Below are 14,379 nucleotides of genomic sequence, written 5' to 3'. Positions count from 1 at the left end.
ATGTTGTATTCTATTCTGTAATGCCAATTTCCACTGACGTCTGGATGCCACAATTGCTATCCATTTTGATGGGTAAAATGGAAGATGCAACACTTGACTTCTGTGATCCAAGGTGGCACCTTTGTTTTGGCAGACAGAAGTGGATGGATGTCATGGAGTAGCAAGAGAGACCCAGGCTGAAGGAATAGCCTGAACAAAAGCTGCGGGGCTTCTGTTCAGGAACAATAGAATCCATGGCTGAGCAGTGATGAAGGGGAAGTCACTGGTGACCATTTGATACTTATATTAAAATAAGAATGAATCAAGAACACACAGATTTTAGTCACTTACCTCTTGGCAATCGTGAGATCTGATAAGATTTCCTCAAGCTATTTTATTGCATGTGTGAAATTGAAGTAACTTCCCAAGGGGGGTGTGAACTCTGAAATCTATGTCTAAGTAGTGGATTTATGAAGACTTTTTGATACCTTGGCTGGAATGCTCTTCCTGGTCACACAATTTGCTTGGCTCTGTCCCAGTTAAATAGGTTACATTGTAATAGGCCACTATTCCTCCTCATAAATTAATTTAAAAAATGCTTAGTTTGGCATCAGTATTTCCCTGATATTTAGCTCAAAAGCCACAGGCTTGATTGTGTGGATTTTGAATAAAGGTGGCTGATGCTTTTTTGTTCCATCCATTCAGTCTGTCTACTCTGAGACACATGCAAACAGCTTAAGCCCTGTGATAGCAAGTTAACAGCATCACTTCTCCAGCATTCAACAAGCTGCTGAGAACTTGTCAACTTAAAATTTAATTTCAGGTACCAGTTACAGATTCTGAAACTCCTGAATTAGGATTGGGCAAGAAACAGTCTAACTTCAAATGCTAATCTTTGCTCACTGTCTACTTGAAATATTCCTCCCTGCTTTCCAGAAACTGGAAATGGAAGCAGCTTTTGGAAGGAAGCAACTGATAAGGTCTAGTCAGTGAGCAACCATTATAAGGCTTGCTGGCTCAGAAGGGAACAGTCAACTCAGAACATGCTGGAGACTCAAACCCTGCTTAACCTTCAACACTGCAGTAGGAAGGAGGCTTGAGATACCTGATCTTCCAGATGATGTCTGTCCCTCTTCCACCCATAGCTAATAAATCAATAGAATCATTACGAATCCCCCTTAAATCTGTAAGGCTGAGTTTTTGTCACAGTTGTCATGGATTTCATAACTATCAACACTGTGATTCTCTTGCTGGTAGACATGCGATTAAAGTTGAAATTCCTTGATAGCAGCCGAGCTAAAGTTTGGGTTGGGTTGCATTGGTGACTAATACAGTAAACCTAACGGCGCTGCAAGGATAGAGCCAGATCAGAGGACTACATGAGACATAATCCCCCAGACAGGACTATTAGGAAAACTAGCTCACCTTCCTCTCCACGCATCCAAGCAGAATAGGATTTTAACTTGGAGAGCTAATTTGGATACACAGAGGTAATCGCAAAAAGAACAGGAGTACTTGTGGCACCTTAGAGACTAACAAATTTATTAGAGCATAAGCTTTCGTGGACTACAGAGGTAATCCTCCTGCTAAACCTGTCCCTTTAAGCAATGAACAGTTGATCAATGGCACCGCAAATGGTGGGGACAACTTGTGTCTGACTCAAAGCACTGGCATCTTGCTCTAGCACTCAGTGGTACCGGGTACAAGATAGTAATCAAGAATTTTCTCGGGTATTTTTGTCAATTTTATCTTGACTGCTTCATAAAAATATCCATGATTACCAAACCATTGTTTCAATGATCTGTATTGTGCCTGCTGTTCTCACTTAATGAACTGCTGCTCTGCTCAGTAGTCAGACCAAAGTGCTGATGATGGCTTGATAGTGGTTATTGCTAACCATGTTGTGTTCACATTTCAGGCTCTGACAGCACTACTGTCTGATGACAGCAAGTTTGGTTTTATTGTAATAGATGGTAGTGGCGCACTCTTCGGAACTCTTCAAGGAAACACAAGAGAAGTCCTGCACAAATTCACTGTGGATCTCCCAAAGAAGCATGGTAATGCAGTAACAAAGATCTTAACTGCCTCCAGCAGAAAGGGAATGTGGAGGCAGGGAGAGAAGTGTAAAGTACAGTTAGTGATGCCGAGACAGTGTGTAATTCCACACTCAGGAAACTAACTTAGACAATGAAATATTAAGACACAGGTACATTTGAAAGAATGAAACCGGTAACGTCCAAATCCTGCAGTCCATTTCCCTGCCATCTTATGTTAGTCTCATAAACTGTTAGCAAATCAACATGACCCATATAAAGGGACACTTTCTGGCCAAATTTGACCCTAAACTTGGGTGTTCACAAATGAATTATCCAAAACAAAGACCAGCAGCTCTTAAATTGCAGTGGAAAGTGCCTTTGAATCTTGCCCTGAAAGTGTGTGCATTTCCGACACTGACCTATTGCATGAGAACCACAATGGAACTGACTTGGCCCCTTGCACTGTCAAAGCAACAAGAAATGCCAAAAGGTTTAGTGGTACCGAGTTCAGTAAACCAAACTTCTAAATGTTCAGTCTGGTGTCTGTGATGTAAGCAAGGATATTTAACTTAAATATCTTCCTTTTGTCTCTAAATATTTGTGAATTAAGTACTTAACCAGCAGTTGCCTAGTCTTAGTTAACTATCTTTCTGTTTCATCTAATTTTGCCCCAATCATATCCACATTAAGGAAGTTTGCCCCGATGTAGCCAAACCTGTATAGACCTCTACTGCAGAGGCGCACCGTGCTAGTATGTAGCAAGGCTTAAATTAGTACAGCATAGCCTGGTGACATACCAAAGTAAACTGCATTGGTGTAAGCCTCACATCTCCAGATCTTTAGTCATTCTTCAATGATTCCTTGTGACATGCTTTCATGTGGAAGACATGTAGAAAATCACCTGATGGGTGGGTCCTGCCTGTTCACTCTTCGCTGTTTTAATTGAATGCCCTTATCCCTACTTGTGGTAAACTAATTTGCATCATATCTTGGGTTCTGTTGGGGCCACATGCCAACAGTTTTTGTGGTAGTAGACCTCAAAATGGCTACATCCCATCTGTTCTTTCTTAAAGGTAGAGGAGGTCAATCTGCCTTGCGTTTTGCTCGTTTAAGGATGGAAAAGCGACACAACTATGTGAGGAAGGTAGCGGAGACAGCTGTGCAGCTGTTCATTTCCGGTGATAAGGTGAATGTGGCTGGTCTCGTTTTAGCTGGATCAGCTGACTTCAAAACTGAACTAAGTCAATCTGACATGTTTGATCAGGTAAGCGAAAGTGGACTTCCTGTGCTAAATGAAACCCACAGCCTGCCTGCTTAAGGACTGTGACTAATGTCCTCGTGGTGCTAGTGGTGGCAAGTGGTTCATGGCTGATCCGTGCTCTTCAGGAGAAACCCAACTAAAGTATCTTAAATTAAGAATACAATTAAAATGTAAAATTGTTGTATTCTAAAGGGGGGGCCCCTTTCTAGAAAGGGAGCTATATCCCAGTGACCTGTAAGGAGCTAGGATTTCACTTAGTAATGGAGCGTACCTGATGGGTTGCTTGTCTCTTCTGGCTAAAAGTGGAATTAATGTTCTTTGGTTATATTCCAAAGCGAAAAGCAGAGGCTTTAGTAGAATTCAACTCCTCTAAACTTGATCTGTGTGGCCCTGCACTCTGAAAGTTGTATTTACACACTGAATGTTCAGAACTGTTTTGTTTCACTTGCCTGCAGAGGTTCTGAAGTCAGATTACCAGTGTAGCTTGTCAGGCATTTTCATTCTGATGGGTTTCTGAAGTAGTTTATGGCAGTGCTGCTCAATAGGTTGGCTAACACTGACTTTCTTTGTATGTAGCGGTTGCAGTCCAAAGTCTTGAAACTAGTTGATATCTCGTATGGTGGAGAAAATGGATTCAATCAAGCAATTGAGTTGTCCACCGAGGTCCTCTCCAATGTGAAATTCATTCAAGAGAAGAAACTAATAGGTATGAATAGACCTACATAGCTAGCCTCTCATGAGTTGGATACCCATCCTGCTTTACTACTCACCCCTAGCTAAGTCCTCATGTGAAAGTTGGGCAAAAGGGGATGTCACTGATGACCTCCATTCTCCAAGCACCACCTCAAACACTGCTTTCTGCTTAAAATAAATCCTCCACTCTTCTTTCTGCCTTGCCACAAAAGTGCCCTCAGAATGCACGTGGTGTGAAGTGAGACATCGCAGCAGCTGGCCTGGTATCTGTTACATACGCATCTGGTTGGGTCCACTGTGACACACTGAAGTGCTATCAGTTGTTGCTTTAGTCAAGGACCCCCAAGTTTGTCAACATATGGAGGACTGTGAGAGTTGGGGTTAGGGCACTGGGCTTCAACTCTAGTGACCTGGGTTCAATTCCTGGACCTGCTACTGACTTGCTGCGTGACTTTGGGAAAGTTGCATCAACTCTGCCTCAGCTCCTCATCTGTAAAACAGTCCCTTCTGGCTGTAACATTGTTCATAGCGTCCGAAAACAAGTCCCGGCCTGTACAGACTAAACGGCTCGTTGGGTGTTACCTGCCTCAATAACAATATTACAGACTGATGTGATATTGTGAATAGAGTGCTAGGGAATGACTGGATCCTTAAATACCCTTGGAAATACAGCTGGAGCTGATAATGGAGATTGCTCTCCCTTTCTTACCAGTTTGCCTCCCTTGCAATCTTTCCATCCATTCCACCCTATTCTTTATCCTTTCATCAGGGCCAGGTTTAGTTTCTCAGACCTCCCATGCAGTCAGGGAAATCAACTCCTCTGCTCTGATCTCTCCCATCTCCAAGAAAATGAGGATTAGATTCTTGCTTTTCTTTGAAATTGCAGCAGAAATGATCCTCTCATCACACACCAGTAGGAAAGCTTAGTAAGACCCACTCTGGGGGACGATAACAGTAGCTGCCTTACACTGAAGGGGAATAAAGTTTAGTGCCTGCTTGTGGTTGGTGGCTGGGTGTCAGAGGTTAACCTCTCTGTCTCACTTCACAGTGCTCCTGAGAGAGCTGCCTAGCTGGCACTGAGACTTCCTAGCTAAGAGCTCTGAGTGACATGTTGCCAGCTCCCTAGCAGGTGATGGATAGTTAATTCTGCCTGGCATACTAGTGTGTGGCCTGTATAGCCAGGCACAAAACAGTCTCACTTTACTGTAGCTTTTCTTCAAACGAGGCTTAGTAAAATTTCATGTGACATGATCTGTGTTCACAAGTGTTTCTCTGTCTCCTGAATGCAGGCCGATACTTTGATGAAATCAGTCAGGACACGGGGAAGTACTGCTTTGGTGTTGAAGATACACTGAAAGCTTTGGAAATGGGAGCAGTAGAGATACTGATAGTTTATGAAAATCTGGATATAATGAGATACGTTCTCCATTGCCAAGGCACGGAAGGTATGTCCTAATTCAGAGCTGGAGTAGGAGCCTGGAGGGGATTAGCTGTTCAGTGTTCCTTGGGAAAACTCTCTGCTGTTCGGCAGGAGCTGTGCTTTAAAACCTCCCTTTTAGGAGTTTTTCATAGAAATCCAAGTCACTAGCTTGTCACTTCCCACTTGCATGATGATGTGGGAGGAGAAGCTGAAAACAAGCAGAGACTGGGTGGGGTGGCATAGCAGTGCTGGGAGGGGGCTTGGCTAAGTAGGCCTTGAAGATATAGTTTTGTGAAAGTGTTAATCCCTGTGTTGTGATTGTATTTACACTTCCATAATACAGTGGGAGATTGACTTGACCCTGCGGCATCTAGCCACCCACCCATTTCCCACCACTAGCACCCACATTCCTCCATCCTCCTTTTAGCCAGATGCAAAATTCTCTTCCTGCCCCAGCAAGGGCATTACATGCCCAAAGACCTTTTCTGACTTTGCACCTCGTGCTCAGTGCCTCCATGTGCAGCCTTGACTGTGCGACCCCAAACAGAAAGGAAGGGATTCAGAGACCTTGTAGACCCCTGTGTTGCACTGGCTTCTACAGAGTTTCTAGCCTGCTGCTAGTTGCATCAAATCTCTAACACTGTTTTTCTCTCTCAGAGGAGAAGATTCTATATTTGACACCAGAACAAGAGAAAGATAAATCCCACTTCACAGATAAAGAGGTATTTCAACTCCTGGTTTTGTAGTACACTCAGAAAGGATGATTATGCTGTACTGGTGCAGGGCTTTGATTGACTCTAACTATGCTTAATGCTCCACACTTAGCTAATGCTTGATAGTTTTGCACCAAATTATGCTCTGGCTCCTTTACAAAGTCTCGATTTGATGGGCTGTGCTGCAGTCTTTCCTATTGGCTTTGAATGTTACTCCAGAGTCTCACCTTGTTGTTTTTTTCCTAATTGATTTCCTTGCTGCTCTGTCTTCGTTCTCAGGTCAAATGAGCTTGAAAGATGAAGTAAAAGGGACTAGTTGAACACAACTGAGCCTAGCTCTTCTCCTTGAGCACATGCTCCGCACCTGGTGCAGCAGTCTACACCAGTGTGAAACATCACCATTCTGATTGGGTGGCATTTGTACTGGTCTAAATGACTGCACAAGGTGCAGGGCAATGGAGAATCTCCCTCTAGATATAGTAGGGTTGATGGACAACTTTGGGGATGCCTCCCCATCCTTAACTAGAGGATGCTAAGTGCTCTTACATATAATTTTCCCCTTTTGTCGTGAGTCAGGCAGGACCCTGTCCCCTTGAAAAAGACAGCACTGAAAAGACACTGAACTGCTGCAGTTTGACCACATGGCTAGCATAGCCACTTCCGTCTCGCTTTGTTTTGCTGTTACGGTTGCCGTGTGCATGCTGAGGGCCCTAATGGTAATGGTGGCACAAGGCACTCAGCTGTGGTGAGAGTGGTCAGTGGTGTATAGGCATATTACGCCTTCCCTCCCCCCCCCCCAACTGCTTTAAACCACTGATCCCTCTGCCTTAGTGCTCATCTAGGACACTCTGTTCTCTGCTCTCACTAGCATGCTCAGCACCAGAGCATCTCTTCAGGCCTGTGCCATGAGCATGCCTGAATGCCCATCAGCTACATGCTTAAACAATGGTGTGCCTATGGAGCCAGGACTCTGACAGCACCACCAGTGCTTGTGTTTGTGAGACCAAAGAGTGCTTCTAAAGTTAATGTGAATTGGGAAGAAAGTGACCCCTCAGTAGATGCTGTGAAAATTGAAGTCAAAGAAACATCACTTAAGCCATACCTGCTATCGTGGCACAGCTATGGCGCTGTAGCTATGCTACTGTAATGCAGGCGCTTCCTAGAGCAATGGGATTTTCTGTCGCTGTAGTAGCTCCACCTCCTTGAGTGATGGTAGCTAGGCTGACGGAAGCATTCTTCTGTCAGTGTAGCTGGGTCTGCATCACTGGTTAGATCTGCACAGCTGTGGCACTCGGGTGTGTGGATTTTTCACCCCTGAGTGCCATAGCTGTTAAGCTAACTTTTGAGTGTAGATCAGGCCTTACTTTTTTTTTCTTTGTCTGTAGACCGGCCAGGAACACGAACTGATAGAAAGTATGCCCCTTCTGGAATGGTTTGCTAACAACTACAAGAAATTTGGAGCAACGTTGGAAATTGTTACAGACAAGTCACAGGAAGGATCCCAGTTTGTGAAAGGATTTGGAGGAATTGGAGGTAAATTGCAAGAGGAAAAAGTAGGCTAAGCTGAAAACATTGGCCCTATGTAACCTGCTGTTAATCTGGTTCTGAAACCAGAATAGGAGAGGCTACATTCCCATAGTGTCATTTTTCCCTCTGCTCAGTGAGTCAGTGACTGTCTTCAATTATCTATATAGTAAGGACCCCATTCAGTAAAACAACTTTGTGTATGCTACATCATATAGCAGGGATCTCAAACTGCAGCCCAGGAACAACTGGTGGTCCACAAAGCGCATTTCGGTTCTCAGTGGAGAGTTGGCTGGTCACATGATGCTTGCTCCCCTTGTATCCAGCTGCAAAATGTCATTACTGCCCTGTCACTCAAAGAAGCTGCTGTAGTTGCATGGGAATATTATGCCCTCATGAATGGGAAGGAAGGTGTCTGAGACAATGGGGAGAGTTTCAAAGGGACACCTGCATTTTGGGTATCTGCTACTTTTTTCCTTTGAAAATCTGTCCCCATCCATCTTCCCAGTCCTCCAGCTCCTCTGCGAAAGAGGCCGTTTTCTCTCTGGGTAAGTTTGGAGTGCTGTAGAAGTCCAGGAGCTCTTAAAAGCTTGATGGGCCTAAAGACTTAACTCCCTGGTGGGATTTTATTGCCCACTGACTGCTGTGCTCCAGTGCCCATAGTCCTAGAAGGATGGACTTCCTGATTATTGTTCACTTAAGCAAGCATTGATAAGGATCAGGGCCTTCAGAGCACTGTGGGGAGGGAACTACTTTGTGTCAAATAGAACTCTGCTCATGATCCCCAGTGTCAGCCATTTTACCTAGGCCCTTCCTGGGGGGAGATGAATTCAGAGCTGATGGGTGACTCTCAGGTGAAGGTCTAAATCTAAACGATTTCATACTGCAATAACTATCAGGGTGATTTCTTTTATAGGTAGTTACACCTTTGCACCCTTCCTCATGGACCCATTTACGCCAGTACAAAGGTTTCTTACACCCAGTGTAGCTTCTTCCCCTTTCTGTATGGGAGTAAACTATCCCAATATAACGGCATCCATGCCAAGGAGTTGTACTGCTTTAGCTATACTGGTGCAACTTGTCTGCGTGTACCAGCTGCAAAATGTATAGTGGGGGTCACTTCCACACTATGCTCCCTGCCCTGTACAGTCTACCTCAGCCATACTCTGGCATTGGGTGGGAGAGAAGGTCAGTCTCAGAAACTGCCAGCAATGGTGCTAAGTGGAGTAGGGTTTGACAGTTGTCTGCCCAGCTTGGGACTACCAAGTCACTTCACATTGCCACGAGTACTGCTTAGCCCAATGTTTTTCAGTTAGGGGGTTTCCAGCTATACTGACAATGAAGCTCACTCTGCTCTACTGCTTCTCTGTGCCAAGAGTTCTGTTCCTGGAAGTCTAGTGACTTGGAAGCACATGAAATATTTGGAAAATATATTAATTAGTTTTTGTCAAGGTCAAGATTTCTTGGTCAAGGTCCAGACTCCAGAGAAACGTTTTTCAGACTGAAATAAGAATCAGTAAATAAAAAGACTTCATGGTCCATTGGCAGTCTGGATTTGGCCTGTGGTCCGCCTATTGACTACCCTTGTTCTGTAGCATCTTAATTCCACACAGACCAAACACTAGACTCTGTTGTTAAAAATCATGGTCTCCATCTCCATGGTGCAAGTCAAAGTTTGAGATGACATGATCCAGAAGTTGCTGACTAGCACATATGTTAAATAGGTCCACAGTGTATTGTAAGATATATTTTGTACTAAGCCCTTTCTAGTACACTGAACTAGGAAGAAGCTAAAAGGTGTCTTGTTTTTACAGGTATCTTGCGGTACCGAGTGGATTTCCAGGGAATGGAATACCAAGGAGGAGATGATGAATTTTTTGACCTTGATGACTACTAGGTAGTCGACCTGGGTCCGGCAAAACGTGCCTCACCCCTCCAGCATCCAACCCAAGGAGCAAATGGTGGAAAACACAACAGATCCCTGCCTTAGAATTGGAACATTTCCAGAACTTGATCCATAAGCATTGGATTTAAAAAAACAAAACCCTACACTTTGATTTGTCATAGTGTCAGTACAGCAGCAAACTACTAAGTTCCTATATGCCACTTTGGACTAATTTAAAAGAATCCCAGTTTTTACTCTTACTCAATGGTGAAATTGGTTGCTCTTGTATTTTATGAAAATGATTTTTTTAACCGTCATGATACATTAACTGCTGTAAACCTTCTTCCTTCAAAAATTAATAGAAGTAAGATCATACTGGTTTGTTTCTTTTATTTTGATTGGAGAAAATCAATTGCTGCATTTTGCAGTGACATGACCCATTTACATGGCATTCTCAGCTTAGACTGCAGAAGAAGAAATGTAGTGAGATATTGGAGCCACTGTTTCTCTATTTAGTATTGGAAGAATAAGAGAAAAGGCACTCTTTGAGTGCCAGCTGACAAGGTGTGGCTGGAAAATTCAGATAGCTTGGGGAGCTGCTTTGACAAGCCAAACTCTTACCTTAATCCATTTTGCAAAAGCACTACTTGTACAAATTAGGAAGCACACTTCCTTGATTGCAATGGAAATGCTGCCAGAGTCTTGGGAGGCTTAATTTGGGAATTGAGTGGTGTGGCCTTCACTCTTTTCAGAAATAAACACATGATGTAAGGGAAGTAAGGTGGAACCCCTTTGGGTCTTTTTTGGTAAGATTTTATTATTTTTGCTTTAGGACTGCATAAAATTTCCTTGATTATGTGAATTTGATTGTTGGTGAACCCATAAATGGAAGCAGGTATTTCACAGGAGCAACTAACAAGATGTGACTGTGATTAAACCCTTGGCACTGGTGGATTTGGAAAACTTGATGCTACTGTTGAACACTTAAGTACCCCATTGGGAAATCCCAGCTCCCCAGCACCAAGGACTTCATAATGGATCAGCAGGTGGTCATGTACATCTGAGACTGAACTCTAGTCTAGCCTTAGAAGTGGGTTCAAACTTCTGATTATACCCAGACCCTCAAGCAATGTCTTTGTAATGCCTGTTAATAGAATGCATTTCGAAACTGTAAAAATGGTTCCATTTACCTAGAGCCAAAGGTTAAAATCTGCATTGGCACGAGATCTAATGCACAGAGCTGACCTTTCTGTTCTCTTGGGATAGCGGGTTTTCTGATGGGTACTCTGACATTTTAGTGCCTAACTGCTGTCCTTCACTGATTCTTCCTCAGTCACTTTTAGCATGTTGGTTGGAAGCAGCTTTTTGTTCCTAAGTGGCATACTTGCATATCGTTCCAATAATCCTGTTTCACTTGAATGGAGGGGAGTGTTTGTCTTAAAACATAGCTTCTGACACACTGTACTCCTAGAGGTCCAAAATGACTGTCAATGTGAGCAATATAACTTGTACCGCTGTTTTATAACCCAGCAAACAAGGCAGTGTTTGCCATTGTCTACAACAGATGTTCCCATCAAAGCTGGAGTCTCCTATGAAAGTTTTGCAGTTGGGTCTGCTATAGATTTGCACAAAACCCAAGCGCCAGTGAGTTTGCGGTCTTCAAAGCAGTATGTTTGGATTTTGCCATTGTAAATGGGTCTAATGTGACATGACAAGACCAGAAAAATTGGATGTAAATTTACATTTTTGAATATACTGCTTGTTGTTTCACATGATACATTTAGGATATGCAGCTCCTTTTTGTAGTTTTTATTTTTACTATTTAAGTTTGGAAATGATGCCAAATTTTTGTATTTCTTTAATCAATGTGTTCTCTTTGGTGATATATATTGCATTATATATTGATGTGTATATCAATATATACTGATATGTATTACACTTACACATACAAACACATTAAAAGGTGGGTGAGAAATCCTAGCCTTCGCATACTATATAGCCTCTGCAGAGAGATCCCAAGCAGTGATATCTTGGTGTTGTGATGTACAGAAATGGAGAAGAGTATTAAACCATATTTAAGAATATAGCATGGACTCTTGATTTTCTTTTAGTACAGTAATTACTCTTACAGGGGGTGATGTTGCTTTACTGGCCTCATGAACTCTCAGCAGAGGCCACCTAGTCAAACAACCGTGCTCAATTCTCAAACCTAGATAGAGAGCATCTTGTTTCCATTTAGCACAAAAGCTTCCCCAACTGGCAGCCCAGAGTGCACAGATCTTTGTTTGGCTTCCCTAATGTTGAGCTGAAATGTAGAATATTAGAAGCATGAGAGGGAAAACCAAATCAAATTCAACCACTCTAGAACTCTGAAAAATGCCTTTCTTAAAGGTTAGCTGCTTGTCTGTGAACTGAGCATGGTAAGCGTTGGGCAGTGCCTAGGACAATTGCAGAACAGTTGGTCATCTTGTTGAAAGAGATGCAGAAATCATATTCCTACTAGTCTTGTATCAAAGCAAACTATCAATGCTTTCTGACAGCCTCTTCCTCTTTCCCCTGTGTGTTAGTCTGAGGCTAGGTCTACACTATGGGGGGGGGGGGGGGGGGAGGAGGAAGGTCGACCTAAAATACACAACTTCAGCTACATGAATAGCATAGCTGAAGTTGCGTATTTTAGGTCAACTTACCTGGCTGTGAGGACGGCAGCGAGTCGACCGCTGCCGCGCCGCCATCGACTCCGCTTCCGCCTCTTGCCGCGGTGGATTTCCGGAGTCGACGGAAGAGCCATCGGGGATCAATTTTATCGCGTCTTCACTAGACATAAGTCGATCCCCCAATAGATCGATTGCTACCCGCCGATCTGGCGGGTAGTGAAGACGTGCCCTGAGTAAGATAGTGCCCAGTGCTTGTGAGCCATCCTGTTCCAGTGGTCAGCAGTTTTCACTTTCTGTCCTAAATTGTTACGTTAAACAGGACCTCCCCGTAGGTGATCACATTTTCAGTAGAGGGGGAAGTGATTGTAAAATAGCATAAGTACTCTTGGTTGAAAGGTGCTTTCATTTAAGCTTCCCTGTTTATGATGAAATGCAGGGGCCTCAGGAGTTTGTGTTGTACTGAGTTAAAGAAACTTTTTTGTGTAACTGCAATTGAAGTTTGCTAGCATTGGCCAGCTTTGTTTTGATATTGGGCTGCACTGTAACTTTTGAGTAGTGCTATTGTCATGCGTTAGTTATCCTACTGCAATGTGCTTTCCCTATTGAAGATGAGCTGGCAGGCTGGGGTTCATTAGCCAGGACTGCTGTCCTGTTACTGACCTCATCACCTGCTACAGATCTCTGGGTGAGTGAGGCTTGTTTTCCTAGCACAGCAAGGGTTGAAGGAACAGATACCAAGTAATTGACATGATAGCTTGGAATAGTGGAAAATGGGATCGTTTTTTGATAGAAGATGAAGGGGAGAATGCATCACTGCTGTGGAACTTGTCTGACGGTGGAAGGAGACTGTGCTGTTTCAGCTCATGCTGCTTTCCCTTCCTTGAAGGTATAATAATTTGCACAAACAGCATTCATTGTCAGGCCTGGCATTACAGCAGCCAGTTGGGTCTTCCCCAGCTATTCATTGACACACCTCTGGCCAGGTGTGGGATTGGGCATTTCACAACTAAGCAGCTGGCTGTACAGTGCTGGAACATTTCAATAACATGCCTTGTTGAGTGAGTATCTGTTTAAGTGCATTGTAGTGGTAGCCTGAAACTTCGGGGGGCTTACCTTGGAAATAAGAGATCACACTGTAGTTCTTAGTGATTCCTTGTCATAAAAATACGAGCTACATCTCTAAGGGAGCTAGGGCTGGCCTCTGAACTCCAGCTTGGCAGTAACTTTTCCCTTACCACTAACAGCCATCAAATCTGGTTGCTAGACCAGCCTCTTGTGGCAGACTAATGGTGACTTCAGACTACTGGCGTCATGGTTCCTTTATATCAGCACTCCAAACCATGCATTGCTGATCCAACTAATCTCATTCATCCAGCCTTGCTGTTCTGCAGTGGGCTTTTCCTCTGCTCTTTAATCTGAGGCAGAGTCAGACTTGTGAGTTGCCAGTAAGGGCTTGGCTCCCGCTTCTAGAGAACTCTCCAGTTGGATCCTCCTCCTGGTGGCAGCAGGTAACTTCCAATCCCCTGATCCCAACTCTAGAGCAGCAGAGAGCCTATTAAACTACCAGCTTGGCTCCAAAATGTCTTTTCTCTTCCTGCAAAGAAATGTACCCTCTGACTTGCCGGGCTGCCTTGTTCCTCACGCTGGGCAGACATGCCCACCATGAGGCACCTTTTTGTGCTTATGGCCTGCTCTACTCCAAACAGCCTTGCCAGGCAAGGAGACTTGCAACTTTTCTTCCACCAGTTTATTTTAGCCCCTACTCATTCCCATCCACTCTTTGCTGGGAGCAGTTTCCTGGCATTTGCCACCTGTGCCTGGCAACTCCATAAGATGATGAGCACTATCCCTGCTTCACCCTCTGCTACCCAGCAGAGCAAAAACAAACGGGAAGATGCAGCTGAGATCTCAAGCGCAGGCATTTGTCAGTGCTGGATCAGCAGGAGGACTTGGTGGCCCAGTCAACACCAGCTGCTCCTTGGATCTTAGCTCTGGTAGGCCACCAGCCCTCTCCTGTATCAAACATATAAATGAGGTTCCCCTAATCCATAGAACTCAAACCTGTGCCTCAAGTAGTGCCCTGTCTCACCCTTTGGTCATGCTGCTGCTGGCTGCCAATGCATCTCTGGCTGGGGATATGAGCTGTTCCTTATTGGTCCTCTCCCCATCAGCAGAGGTGACTACAATGGCTCATGGTCACCTCTTACAGGCAAC

General features: G+C 44.0%; 1 protein-coding gene across 1 annotated transcript in view; it reads left to right on the top strand.

Annotated features, from left to right (window-relative positions):
• The window catches only part of ETF1 (eukaryotic translation termination factor 1), a 39,156-nt gene extending 27,559 nt beyond the window's left edge, over positions 1–11,597 (top strand). The window contains exons 5-11 of the mRNA XM_034778834.1: positions 1,898–2,036; positions 3,089–3,279; positions 3,853–3,982; positions 5,259–5,414; positions 6,047–6,111; positions 7,488–7,635; positions 9,441–11,597. Coding sequence (XP_034634725.1) covers positions 1,898–2,036; positions 3,089–3,279; positions 3,853–3,982; positions 5,259–5,414; positions 6,047–6,111; positions 7,488–7,635; positions 9,441–9,523 — 912 coding nt within the window. The 3' untranslated portion in view covers positions 9,524–11,597. The remainder of the gene's footprint in view (positions 1–1,897; positions 2,037–3,088; positions 3,280–3,852; positions 3,983–5,258; positions 5,415–6,046; positions 6,112–7,487; positions 7,636–9,440) is intronic.
• Positions 11,598–14,379: the final 2,782 nt, after the last annotated feature.

Source organism: Trachemys scripta, chromosome 8 (genome assembly GCF_013100865.1).
Source record: "Trachemys scripta elegans isolate TJP31775 chromosome 8, CAS_Tse_1.0, whole genome shotgun sequence".
NCBI lineage: Eukaryota > Metazoa > Chordata > Testudines > Emydidae > Trachemys > Trachemys scripta.
The sequence above is the reverse complement of the archived record's forward strand: the minus strand, read 5'-3'. Positions and strand labels throughout refer to the sequence as shown.